Below are 14,195 nucleotides of genomic sequence, written 5' to 3'. Positions count from 1 at the left end.
AACAGATCCCAGGAACAACATCAGACATCTCAGTCCAGAAATGTGCAGTTCTAGGCACAGCCAAGATACTGCGTAGAACCCTCAAGCTCCCAGGCCTCTAGAGGACCCGAGTTCAGAGGATGAAAGAGACCACCCGCGGAGGGTGAGAAGGAAATTTATATATATATATTTATATATATTGTCATATCAAAATATAAACTTTAATAGTATAATTCAAGCAATGGTTGCCACAATTTATTTGGCATTGTAAAGTTGTTGGAGTTGATCATTTTTACATGTAGAACTAAAAAAAAAAGAAAATCATTAAAACTTGTCTCGAGCCACAAATGTTACATAACTTTTGCAAAAGGACAACTTCACAATTTAATAAAATTTGTGAAAATGTGAAAATCATCATTGTTAAAGAAACACCACTTTATATCTTCTTTTAGGTTATTAAACTAAGACAAACAAAACTTTTACAAAAAGATCATTTATAAATTGTCTTCTATGGGACGTTGACGTTTGTGGAAAATAATGTTTTCCAAATGTACTCGTGCTATTCTGTTGTGGAAATTGAATGTGTGCAAATTAGTTAATACAAAATTTGACGCGTGGTTTTGTAGTAAACCATCCGCACATCTAGTACAATTAGTGACGTTTTGTTAAGCGCATCTTAAAATTCAAACAGAGAAAATGGCAGAGCTGAACTCACCCACAGAGGGCGTCATTCAGGTAAGATCCGCTACAGTTGGCGCGAGGCTAATTAACACAACGGGAAGTCCAGGTGTGTTCCTCTGCTCTCCCGGATGTCAAACTCAGGGCATACTCACTTGCGCCGACTGAAATAAAGTGAAAAGAGTACGTGTGGGTTTTTTTTTTTCTCTTAAGTGAACGAGAGCTGCTACAATGAAGGTTCCAGAACCAGAACAAATGAGTGACATTCTGAAGCGGCTCACCGGGGAGTCCGCGCTGCCCCTCTACTGCAGCATCGAGAAGTTCAAGCGAAGCAGAGACGGGTTGTACTATGTGGCCGAGGACTTCAGCGAAACCGTGAAGAAGAGAGAGCTGGTCAACGCCAAGGAGCGACTCAGGGTGGGTAATGCTAAACTATAATGTGTGACTCTCGGTTGGTGAATTTAAGTCGAATTAAAAAAAAAAAAAAAAAAAAACAGAAGTTTGATTATAACAAGTGTGTTTCTTTCATGGACACCCAACGACAATATAAAGTTCACTTTATCAGAAAGCTTAAGTTAAGAACTATTTTTACTAAAGTCATGAACATGTAGCTTCTCCTCCACAACTATGGGGAAGACTGCTGACTTATTACTGGAATATTTTATGGAAAGAGAAGTGGTGGAAAGAAATGCACACAAGATTGTGTAGCAGAGGCAATTAAAACATTTTTGGACTTGGAGCTGACGACGATATTCAAATTTGTTGAGCTGTACCTCTGACTTGTAGCATACACATCACAGAGAAACGTGAGTTGAGAATATTTTTTATTTTAAATTGTTCTAATAACCCAAGTGATGCTGCTCACTATTGGCTCTATTGTGGTCTCAGAAGTTTCTGAACTGAAGATTAAATCCCACTAAGTTTAAAATGCAATTATTCCTGAAATTATTTGAAAGTAATATTTGCATAAATTAGAGGTACACCTAATGATTATCGATTAATCTAACAATTTTTTTTTTTAGTTTAATCCAATGTAAGTGAAGCACGAATTCAAATATTTTCACCAAAGTAATACAAAATGGTAATATTGCAATGTTGTTTTTTCTTTAAAGCATCGTATGGAGCACAACTCTATAACAAAATACTTGAAATGTGAACCGATTTACAGTTTGACATGAAATCTCCACTAAAAGTATATTAAAGGAAATAAAGTCCAACACATTTAACAAATTAAATGAAACCATGTTACATTCTTCATGCACTTTTGGGACCAATACTTAAACAGGTCAAGTAGTATAAGTGCAGATGTAGCCTTTCCTAACTAAACTACTCAAACATAATAAATTCTCAAAAACACAAACCCATTTAAACATTGGAGTGGAGGAATGTCAGGATTTCTGCATGCTCTGCTGTCAGACTTACTGGGAGTTTTTTTTGTACCAATGATCCTTCCAGCTGAAAAGAGGCTCTCAGATGGAGTTGATGTTGCAGGGATTGATGGCTGGATGATTTATCAGGTACAGTGATGGTGGGGAATCTGCTTCATGTTGTTTTCACCACTGGAACCGGTTCTCATCTGCAGCATTTTGATCGTCAACAAGCTGACCTGTCCACATCTTTCTCTTTCTGATTTGAAGTGCAGTAGCCTGACCTTTGACTTTTACTTTCAGGATGTCTTCTGATAAAATACGTTTTAGTTTGTGGATTTATGAATGAAATTTGGTCTCATTCTCCATCTTGAAACAAACTCTTGTGCTAAGATGTTTAACAACAGCTGACAATCAAAGGAAGGTTTTCCCACAGACTTCTAGAGCCTTTTGTCCCAGTTGAGGTAGAGCAGAGGAGACTTAAGCCTCTCCACTCAGAGAGACGGCGGCTTTCTTAAAGGGATTGACAACTTGCTTCAGAAGAGTCGACTGTCGACCTTTAGAACCAGGTTGTTGTTTTCCTCATGGTGTGACTTCTTCTCTGCTGCTTTTTCAGCCCAGCCTGATCTTTTCTGCTGTGCAACCTTGTAATTAAATTGTATGAAATGAGCTCAAAGTCTATTAACAAAGTGACGGGTTGCTCCTCAGTTCAGATGCAACTGCTTGACCAGGCATCTTGGTGAGTGATTTTTAATGCAACATTGTTGAGATTGTTTTTCACCCTGTCAGGAGTTGCCTCATATTTCTCCTCCATTAAATCTGTAAAGTAGCGTCTTGAAGGAAGTGTGTATCCTTGGTGAAGTATTTTTCATTCCATGAAAGCCTTCACCTCCACAACAGAAAGGGGTCACACATCTTTTATGATGATCTGCAGGATGCTGTCAGAGTGTTCAGATGACATCTTGAAGGATTGTGGACTTGTAAAAGTGAAACTTACTGCTTTGACTGAAGGAAAGGGAAGAGAAATATAAAACACAAGAATAACATTTGAACATTTACAACACAACACATGATTTTGTAAATAATGACACTTTAATGCAACGTTGGAATTTTTAATGGACTTTCAATGCAACGTTTAGAGCAACTATGCATTAAAAGTGTAATTATTTACCGAATGACAATTCATGACAACAGTCAGACAATCATAAAGACTCGTTCATGTTCTTGACAGATGTTATGTCAGTCTTATTCACACCCCGTCAAATAAAGTGTTACCAAACGTCTTTTTGAAACTTAAAAACAACGTTGGCATCAAACTTAATGCAGTTTAATTTGATCAGTTACTTCTGCCCTATTTACAATGACCTTTTCTGTAGCTATTTTGAAGTTATGAAACTGAAAAATGTTGCTGCTTCTCACCCAGCAGGAATATTCAGACTTGCCGTTATTCTTGCCATGCTGCCTCTTGTCATGACATTGTCCTCTTTGTTTCCGTGCAGATCAGGAACCTGAATGCCATGTTCTCCCGTTTGAAGCGCATGGTTCCACTGATGCGGCCTGACCGCAAGCCGAGCAAAGTGGACACACTTAAAGCCGCCACCGAATACATCCGGCTGCTGCTTGCCGTTTTGCGTGATACTGAAAATGTGGGTATTTGATTCACGGATTTAATACAACACACATCTGTTGTCTCAATCACTCAATCAAATTTTATTTGTATAGCAGATTTCAGCAGCAAGGCATTTCAAAGTGCTTTACATAATTAAAATAAAAACAGCATGTGACATTGAATAAACGGTGAGAAAGAGAGATAAAAAAAAAAAAAGATAAAAACATTAAAACCCGAACCCCTTTTAGGACTTCAGTTAAACATTGTTTAATTGGGATTCTAACCCTCAGGGACTTTAGTCAAAAACACAGTTTGACAAGGACTCCAACCTCTTGGTTTTTAGTTGAACGCCATCAACTGGGACTCTAAACCCCGTAGAACTGTAGTTAAACAACGACGTTGTCTCCAAGGACGGTACTGTGATTGGTTTTGAAATGGTTTCTTGTTCTTTTTTTTCCTAGAATGATGGCATGGGGACTGATTTCCTAAAGAATGCAATCACTTACAGTCAGACTGAAGGCCTGGGCAGTGACTTATGGAGAATGGATGATGTGAGTGTTTTGTTTGAACACCGAGTTCAAACTACTGGTTGTTACTGCAATAATTGCCTTGTTATAGATGGAGAAAAAAATCAGAATGATAAATACTTTGTTAAACATCTTGTTTAAACAACTCTGCTGCAAATAAATATTTAGCCCGATTCTCTACTGTTAAAACCCTAACCTTTTGAACTCTGAACAGGTAAAAAATACATCAGTTTTTTACTTTCTTTTATAATAATATTGAGACGCATTGTTCTGCGTTGCAAAGAACATGTTAAGCTCAGAATAAGCGAGAAAGTGGACATAAGTTTTGTATTCACTCAACTACTCCATCCACAACCCACAACTTTGAAGAGAAAGAACTAGCGGTCATTTGGGATTTCTTTAGGAGGTTTTGAGAAGTTTGAGGTTTCCATTAAAAAAAACAACAAAAAAAAACGATCTCAGGGTATCTAGCAGACCTCTTTAACGGTGGCTGTGCTTTGCTAGCACTGGTGGATCTCCTAAAACCTCCTGAAGCTGTAAAATAATTGTGAGGAAGTTAAAATGCAGTTCTTCATGTGATACTTTCCTTTGCTAATCGTTGCATTGCGACTTTCTGATGTAGCTTCATAAAGCTATTCATAGCTGCAACTATCAACTACAAGTTGTTCGGGACATCATTGTTTGATGTAAAGCCAAGCTGAGTGGACAATATATTTCTAACAGTTTTCAAATCCCCAGTCAACTCAGTGCACACTAATCAGGTTGCTGCTTCATTGACCTACCAAGGTGACAGGAAGTCAGGAAGTAGTTTGAAACTTTGTCACTTGAGCTGTTTAGTGCAGGCAGACTGAATGGCTACCTGCACTATACAGGCAGCATTATTTACCTATTTTCCTAATCACCTGTTTACATTGCAATTATGTTTACTTTTACCCCCATTTATTACAATCAAAATAACACAAATGGATTTAAGTTTTAAAAGGGCAAAACAACCAAAAGTATCAAATATGCACAGCATTAGGAAAAAACTGTAGAAGCACTCTGCTAAAAAAAAACAAAAACAGATTAGCTGGCAGTGTTTTATCATAAATTATTTTTGTCTGATCACTGGCAGGACGGTCTAAAGACGACCAAAAAGGTTTTCTCATGTAGATCTAAACCTACAGCCAAACCATAGATCACATTTTTACTAAGAAAAAAATTATGCATATAGTTCACACTTTATTCATCTCTAATAATTCACATATATGTAAGCTTTTATTTTTTTCTGTGGCATTTTATTTTAGCTGTCCATTTTTTTTTATTTGCTTACGATTTTTGTGTGCGACTGTTTGATGGTTTACAAAATGTTTGTTCTTCAGCTTCAACTTGAGCTGCATTTTGCATGAAAATCTCTATAAAGTCCTATTTTTAATACTGATTGAATTATCCACACCAAACTGACTAACGATGCATATTAGCAGAAAAATGGCCTGGACAAAGCCTAGATCTCACTCCCCATCAGATGCTATGCTCGTCTTTAAAGTCATACTTCATATTTTTCCTAATTGAGAGACATTGCAAACTTTTAGAGCAGAAAGAAGTCCTAACTTCAATGTTGTTGTTTTGGGGTTTTCCCCCTAAAAGCTGCTGAACATAGACGACCACCTGGAAGACGGCTTCACTTTGCCTCCAGAACCGGCGCCAGAGGACGGTGAAATGCCCAGGCTGGTGTTGCAACACTGCATGATGCCTGCATACCAGCTCATCATCCAAGTTGCTCCTGATCAAGCGCCGGTATTTATTCAGTTTTCCAAATATTATTTTTCCTCATTTATTGTATTCTGAACTGAAAAACCAGAAGATTCTCCTTTCGGTAAGATTGAGTTAATTTTCCATTGCTTGCGAAATGTTTCACATTTAAAAGGGGAAAAAAGAGAAAGAAATGAAAAAGATTGATTCCTCGTCAACCTATACAACTAATTCAAAGCGATGGCCACAAATGTCAAAGCGGAATTATTTCCTGCATGTTCTAAATGAAAATAAGTTCACATTACTTTTATTCAATACTTGTGCTCTGGAAATAATCCTCTGGGATAAAGTAATGTACGTCGGCAAAATCACACCTGGACAATTAGTGCCATGCCATGTCTTCTGAATAATCTTGGATCTCATGATGTCTAGTTCTATTAGAATTGCCTCTAAAATATCTGCTTTGTTGGCATAAAACATGGTAAACTTTGAGTTTCAATTTCTATTTCATATAATCAGTGTTTGTCATAAAAACAGAGACTATAAATGTCTCTGTGCTAAAGGCTGATGTGGCTCATCCTAACGACTCTAATACGTTGGTCCTTGGTGTTATGGTGCCGTAGTCTCTGGAAATAACATTTTTTCCCCTGAATCAAAGAAGCTGTTTCCTCTCAGCACCAGAAGAGGAGGGAGTTTATTCTCCCCATATCAACTCGTTTAGGGAATCTGAAATGAAAGGGTTAAGAAATCTTCTGTAAAGCATTTTAGTAAAGGAAAAAAACTAATATAAAAATGCTATGATTGCATTACAAAACTGTAAAAGTTTTAAACGTTTTTTCTCCTGTTTCCTCCTCTAAGGAGTGCTAGCCAGCGTGTGACTGTTTTATTTTCCAAGTTTAAAAAATAAAAAAATCTTAATTTCTTTTTCATGCTTACTAAACATATTTGTCATGCACATTATTGGAGAAAACAAATGGGGGTTTTTACTAAAAAAAGAAAGTTTGTCATTAAAAATTTAGTTAACAAATTTCAAAGTTTAGAGCAACAACAAATGTCAAGAGGTTTAATGCTACTCGTATTTGTAGCGAAAATATTCAGTACGGTTCGACACACATGCCAAATGGTGTTTTTCCTTTTTTTTTTTTTTTTTTTTTTTTTTTTTTAAACCTTCCTCTGTATTTTAAGTCGTTTGGTTTTTACTAATATGCTGTCCAGTCTTCATTCCAGCTCAGAAGGCATATTGAAGAAATTAACAGGCAAGTGGAGGACAAAAGTGTCCAGAATGACCTCAGTCTGTCCTCTACCTTGTCATCTTTTGAGTTTCAGCAGTGGTTTGTGCCTGAATAAGTGCTGCAGAGGAAAAACTTAAAACTTGGAAAAAATACAGTAAAGCTTGACTCGGGGGAGCAGGGGGGTAAACGGTTTCTAAAATGTAAAGCTCTACATGGCCACTTCCCCCCTCAGGTCATCTACCTCTCTGTACCCTCTGCACGCCTTAGCGCCGTGGGGAGCACAACTTTCCCAAGACTGGAGTTTACTCCCACCACATAATAAAGACACTGATTCAGAGTCAAAAACTACCTGTTTAAATGTTGCACTGTATGCAGTTCAGTTTTATTCAGTATAATTTTAATTCTTTATTGCTTTGTTTATAAAAGGCTTTAAATAAAACTTTTAAGTTTATGTATTTAAAGTTTAACAGATGGGAATCTCTGAGATTTTAGATCAGCAATAATACAATATCGGCACATTTGTGTTTTTACATTTCTTTTTTGGATCTCTGTGTAAGTAAAACTAAATTTTTTTTTTTTTTAGTCTTATTCTGAAAGAAAACACATTTGAAGCTGAGAAGTTTAAAACTTAACCCACGTTTACACTGCAGTGAAAAGAATAGCTCACTTTGTTTTTTTCTTAAAGTCAATCAACACAAATCTATTTTTGTCACTCAAGTTGTTTGCAGTCCATCTTCACATATTCCTTAAATCTGACACAAATCACACCCCCATTTTTGTTTTTTTGTTTGTTTTTTGGCAGGTATATTTCAATAAAGCTACTGTTTCATCTCACTATCACGTTGAACTAGTTGGTTAGTTTTGTGTTGAAGAAAGTCTAAAGTGTCAATGTCTACTATATGTAATGGACATAGCTCATGTGGCATACCCAGATAATGAGTATAGTTATAGTTTTATTGGCTCAACATGCATTAAACACGTTGAATCTGTGTTTACACGTTTGCTTTTGTAAACGCAATGCACTGCCTGTTTAAGGACGACTTCATTTAAGTTAATACGTAAACAAATGCACATGTTACTACTTGCGCTGTCAATCATAATTGTGGTAGCGCTGCTAAATGTCCTAATGGAAGGGAAACTACTTAACCGTTCCAGGAAAACGGTTTATTTACCATCAAATGTGGCCATGCTAACTGGCCTCTGTTGTGGGGAACTCGTTGTAGGAGAGCAGAGAGCAAAGGGGAGGGTGTGAGCAGCACGTAGACGAGCAGGATTGACAGTGCCAAGACCCTCCTGCCTGTGATGGGTTGTTTTTGACAGTCATGTATTTCTGCCAATGACAGTAGGAGCACTAGGAGAGGCAGATCACGACATGGTGACAGATTTAACAAATATGTAAAACATCTATTTTATTTATTTTTAAATAAAAGTTGCATACGGCAGCTTTAAACTCGTCAAACACAATCCTAAACTCATAGCTTCCATCTGTATATGTCTCTGCTGTCTCTCACTTGGAATATAAGGTTGGTTTAGTCCTCAACACCTAATTTAATTTTCTCCCTTGAAAGGCTGAATTTTTCTTGTTCAGCAGGTCTTGCAGCTCACTGCGAATGTAAGGCTTGTTATTCAGGAAGCATATCACATTGTCTGACAGACGAATCTTGAAGGAAAATTAGATGCGTTTGACAAAGGGATCCTGTGGGCATTTGTTTCTTTAGTTTTCCTCCAATAACACATTTACACCACTGGAGTTTGTCAAACTACAAAAGCAATTAAAGAATGTTTGTGAAACTAAAATTTTTCAGTTTGTAATAAATGTTTCTGAAAACAAATTGAATGAATTTATAATTTAGTATTAATCAGAAATGATCTAAACACAATCGTGTGAAGGCAAAAAAAAAAACTGCAGTCTTCCTAACAAAGACGTGCAGCCTTTGTTTACGGTTCTCCAGAGATGAACTCTGCCAACAATGGGCAATCACATATGTTTGATTCCAAAAGTGATCTGGCAGAAATGCACTTCAATTATGACTGGCAATCAGCACAAAGCGTTTGATTGTCTGACATCTGAAAAACAGTCGTACTATCTTCACAAGTGCCTGTGGTCTGATTGTATAATTTAAGGTGAAGAGACCATGATTTTCTTTTTTTTTTTTTTTTTACTTTTCCCCCCACAGAAGTCAAACTTGTACCATTGTTCTGTTAACAGAATTGATCTTGCACCCATATTTTTAGGTTTTAATGCAAGTTTGTGTTTTACACCAGAGATGACAAAATGGCATCGACATAAGAGCCTTGATACGGATGAGGATGTTTCAGCTTCAAATATTAATTATTGAAAGTGATTTTTATTTGGTTTTCTTTGTGTGTTATCTTCTAAGAAATGTGTGAACTTTATCTCCTTTTCTGTCTGCTTTATTTAACAGATGTCTCAGCCTTGATGGGCGCTTTGATCGGATTGGTTGAACTGGCGTTAAAACATCTGCCAGGTTGGAATTATCTCCTATTTTTAATTTTATTATCCTACAAGTCTCATCAATATATAGATTTGAACTTGATCAATAGTGACTGAAATTCCAAATTTGAGTTTATAAAAACATTTTGAGATTGCAAAATATGTGAAAGCCCACACTTTTAAGCATTATTTTTTTTAGTCTGGGATTATTAAGTTGTTTAATTTTTACAGCAAAATCAGAGCACCTTATAAAAAAATATTAATTTTTATAAGGTGCTCTTATAAAAAAAAATAGTGATTTAAACAAAACTTTTTGGAGATTTTTGGCATTTGTTTAAACATTAAGAAAAAAGCAGTTTAATAGATCTAGCGCATACTGTGTTACTCTTATATGTGGTCAAAAACTGATAAGATAAACTTCTTCCACTTTTCTTTTCCCTAGAAATCTGCATATTCTTTCCTAAAATATTGGTACCACAGTGAAGCTGGTTTTCTACTGAATTTAAAGGCGTTCCTCTGCTGCCCTCTTGTGGCAGTGAACTTTAACTGCTGCCACAGACTAGCATGAGTGGAATCGCAAATGACAAAATGACGTCCCATTCTTTAAATGTTTCTGATGAGCCTTGTCTGATTAGCAGGGCCGTGCAGAGGCCACTAAAGGGGCAGGTGCTCAACAACAAAAAAAGGGCACATCTAACCTCATTCTAGGACAGAATATTAACAAAGCCACACAGCTTTCAGAGTTTAATAATCAATGATAAATTACAAAAATGTGACATATACAATCAAAGCTAACAACATCTCCATATAGAGCATAACACTATGCCTATGCAAGATATTTTATTTCTTTCTGCAGGTCTATTTTGTTTAGGAAAGTATTTCAATATTCAAACCGGCAATTTAGCAAGATATGTAAATCAGAGCTAGACCACCAGACATATTTTGTCTTTACAGAATTACACTATTAAAAATATAAACAAAGGCACAATGCAACATTTTAGTGTACTGTAATCTATAAAAAAGAGCTGCCTGTTTGCTACACTTGCAGTGGAGATGAAGATGGTCCATTCAGGAAAGCAGAGCTGCATCAAACTTTAACGTGGAACTGCAGAAAAATGAAAAAAACAAAAGCAAATATTGAATTGTTAATGCATGTCACCATGAGAAAAGCCTACTGAGTTTTGCTTAAAAAAAACTTTTTAAAAAATTTAAATGACACATTTTTGACTCATGAAGTTGACTTTCTTTTTTGCAAAACAAACTTATTTGCGCTTGTCAAATCTTTTCTTGTTATTCTAAGTTTTTGTTTATGACTCAGTTTTGCTTGTGATTCTCACATGACGTATTGAGCAGGGCCTAAAATCACAACAAAAGATTTCTGATGTGTGCAAATAAATGTTTCTTTGGTAAAAATGAGTTTAATTTTTTTTTTTTAAGTATTTTAAACAACTTTTTTTTTACAGGAATCATTACAATTCCAAAGGTTTTGATTACAATTTTATTTTACTTAACTGAGGTTGTTGTTTTTTTTCCATTGAATAATTGGGAAACAAATTTAACTGCATACTCTGCGAACCAGACCCTAAACTTAAAGTCTGGATTGAGTTTTTTCCCCTTCATTAATGACACTTTTATTACATTCATTATATCTATCATGGTAATTCTGGGCGAGTTATTTTTAATTCTAAATGAATATCCTTGTTGGACTTTTATTTAAGTGTTATTCTCCTTCGAGATACATTTACCTAACGCCAGAATAAATGCAATGTACATTATGCAGGAAAGGAAATTAGGAGATTGGACATATATCCATTATGGAGATGATCGGTTTTGGACGGGTGATGTGCCCTTATTGCATTAGCAATACTAAAGAATATCATTAAAGATACAGGGGAGAAGCTTTTTAGTTATCTAGCTTTTCTAGCAAAGTCGTTAGCTAGCAGCTAGCTAATAGCACAACAACAACAGCCTAATATCTGTTTGATAGAAATACTGGATCGATGGATAAGAACAGTTTTTCCTCACCTGGCTGTCTCCTCCCACTCAGTAGTTCTTCAGAGAAAGGCAGACGCAGAGGCCGGTCAGTGTCTGTTGTATTTCATTACCTCTCTGCTTAAACCGCGACTCAGAGCTGAAGCAGAAACGATACGTTAACGTGTTCCGTCATCTGACAAGCAGCTGCACTTTATTCACCAAAAACGTTTTTTAATTCACCAAAAACTGTTCTGTCATCTGCGTTGAGCTCCGCAGTTAGCCGCCTGCGCGAGAGGCAATTACGTCATGCGTCACGGGAAAAAGGTCAAAGGTAACAAGGTGACCGGCTTATTATGTTATACAAAAAAAAAACAAAAAGCAAAGAATTTTAGCACATGTTTTTATGTGTCAGAAAAGGGCTTAGGAAATGATACAAAAACAATAAAAAATTTGACCAAAAGGGCACTTGGGGGCAAGGGGCAAAAAGGGCAGGTGCTCAAGCACCCTCAGCTCCCCCCTCTGCACATGCCTGCTGATTAGAACTAATATTCTAATTTATTATCACATTTTAATCAAATCACCTTTAATCAAATAAGACAATTGCTAGTTCTCATTTACAATGTTTATTTTTATTGAGAAAAACGTTAAAAATACATATTTTATGATGTATGACTCAGTGTTGGCCGGTCTTTTAAAATCCCTTTAAAATGTGGACATTTGTGATTGCTACGTTAAACACTTTGCTGTTTTTAACAAAGCTTTCCTGAATCTCAAGAAAATAAACATATTCTAAGGTAGTCACTATAACTAAACTGATTGGATAGAAATCTAATATCTCTGTTGTTTTCAGGAGCTGCTACGAAGAAATCATTGAGAAGAAACCTTTTTTCTTTGGTTTTATTTATTTTGTTCAAATCTAAATTTAATTGTAAATGTAACTGTTTTGTTTTCTATTTAAGCCCACTGGATGGAGAACATTTACGTTGTAGTAAAGGTCAAGAAATATGTTGGTTGGACATCAGTGTTTTACTTCATGGATGAGCCATTGGCTTCATTGGTCTAAACTGGATAAGTAAAGATGAGAACAAGAATTGCAATGTTGACTTTTTATTAAAACTTACCACAGGAATTGTAAAATTATCAAAACCTAAATTACTGTGCATGACATACTGCATTATATAGCACTTAGTCATTTCAGTGGAAGAATATATTTACAAAAAAATTAAGTGTAATGACTACAGTGAGGCTGGTTGTCATCATTAAAACTGTGGAGTAATTGACCTCTGATACTCAGTTCATGAGTTCAGCTCACTTTCTTACACTTTGACCTGAACACTGCTGTGTTTATTTTATTTTATTTTATTTTTTTATTTAATGACAAACTTTGAATGAATGCATCTTCCACTAACACTTAACCATGCTCCAGTTTGGGATGAATGAATGACATACCCTGTATTTTTCTGGGACAAACTCAGGACATTTCATGTGTAAAAGAGCTACAACAACATTTTTGTTGAAGATGAGCTCAGCATGGCTGCTCAGTGTGAAGGCAGCAGAGAAAAGCCTTTCCTATCAAGCTCAAAATTGAGCTCGGTTGTATCCTGTTTCCAGTTATAATCTTTAAGGTCTCTCTCCACTTGATAAGTTAAATTGAATGTGCAGGATTTGGAAAGCCAGGAACCTGTCTACATAAACATAAACAAAGCATTAAACCAAATGAACTCTGTAGGCAGAATTGTCTCAAGGCACAAATCTGGGAAAGGGTGCAAAAAAAAATCTGCTTTGAATGCCCTGGTGAGCACGATGGCCTCCATCATCTGTAAGTGGAAGTTGTTTGGTACCAGCAGAACTCTTCCTGGAGATGGCCTGCCGTCTGCGAAGGGGAGAAATGTCTTTGTGAGTGAGATGGCTGCAAACCTGAACTCTGTGGGGAGAAGATCATTCCAGAAGGACCAACATCTGTGCAGCACTTCACCAATCAGACCTGCAGAGGGACCAGTCAAAGCCACTCCTTGGATACAGGCACATAGCAACCTGGCTAGCTTGACAGAACACACCTTACAGGGGCAGCATTGTTTTCCAGTCAGTTAGTGCCATAAAATGACACTATCGGTTAACTCTCTTACCTTCAGCTGTTAATATTATGCTGAATATGAAATATGACAAAGAAATTTGACTTTGTATTTTAATACCTCTAAATTGAGGTGTTTAAAAACTCCTGCTCTTTCTGAAACTCCACCTTCAGGAAGTTATTACAACATGGCTCCTCTGTTAACCCTTTAATGTTTTGCATTTTACTGAGAAAATAGGGGGAGGAGCTTTGTGGAAATGGGCGGGGTTTTGTGAGAGCAAGTATTTAGACATCCCTGAATGGTTAAGGATCTCTCAAACATGCATGAAAGAATCAAAGCAAGACTCCAGGTATACTTTAATGAGAGAATAACATTCTAGCTACTTATAAAGCATTAAATAAAGGTTAATTTTACATGACACTGCAGCCCAGCTTTATGATTTTTCACTCAGCTAATGGCTGAGGTATTATTTTCATACCACAGCCCTCCTTTTATTTTGCATTCAGCTAGTGAAAACATAACATGATTAGAGTATTACATTTGAGGGGGGAGGCAAAGCAATTTCTTTCCC

The 14,195-nt window shown here is 36.4% G+C and overlaps 1 protein-coding gene across 2 annotated transcripts; it reads left to right on the top strand.

The window, feature by feature from the left end:
• The first annotated feature begins 716 nt into the window (after window positions 1-716).
• figla (folliculogenesis specific bHLH transcription factor) lies at window positions 717-12,832 on the top strand. Of its 2 annotated transcripts, XM_008417668.1 has the most exons (7): window positions 717-766; window positions 871-1,074; window positions 3,524-3,670; window positions 4,095-4,184; window positions 5,787-5,936; window positions 9,550-9,612; window positions 12,403-12,832. In XM_008417668.1, exons 2-6 carry the CDS (start codon window positions 889-891, stop codon window positions 9,562-9,564), a joined length of 588 nt encoding a protein of 195 aa, XP_008415890.1. In that variant the 5' UTR covers window positions 717-766; window positions 871-888; the 3' UTR covers window positions 9,565-9,612; window positions 12,403-12,832. The 2 variants fall into 2 exon arrangements, with proteins under 2 accessions (XP_008415890.1, XP_008415889.1); XM_008417667.1 differs by lacking the exon at window positions 717-766 and having other exon boundaries at window positions 775-1,074.
• The last annotated feature ends 1,363 nt before the right edge of the window (window positions 12,833-14,195 follow it).

This window comes from Poecilia reticulata, linkage group LG9 (assembly GCF_000633615.1).
Source record: "Poecilia reticulata strain Guanapo linkage group LG9, Guppy_female_1.0+MT, whole genome shotgun sequence".
Lineage (NCBI taxonomy): Eukaryota > Metazoa > Chordata > Actinopteri > Cyprinodontiformes > Poeciliidae > Poecilia > Poecilia reticulata.
Note: the sequence above shows the minus strand (reverse complement) of the source record. Positions and strands in the feature narration are given on the sequence as shown.

Excerpts from the sequence above, each read along its gene's own strand:
- figla (XM_008417668.1), top strand. The coding sequence starts at position 889 with ATGAAGGTTCCAGAACCAGAACAAATGAGTGACATTCTGAAGCGGCTC. Across the intron at positions 3,671-4,094 it reads TTTTGCGTGATACTGAAAAT|AATGATGGCATGGGGACTGA; the intron begins GTGGGTATTTGA and ends TTTTTTTCCTAG. Across the intron at positions 4,185-5,786 it reads ACTTATGGAGAATGGATGAT|CTGCTGAACATAGACGACCA; the intron begins GTGAGTGTTTTG and ends TCCCCCTAAAAG.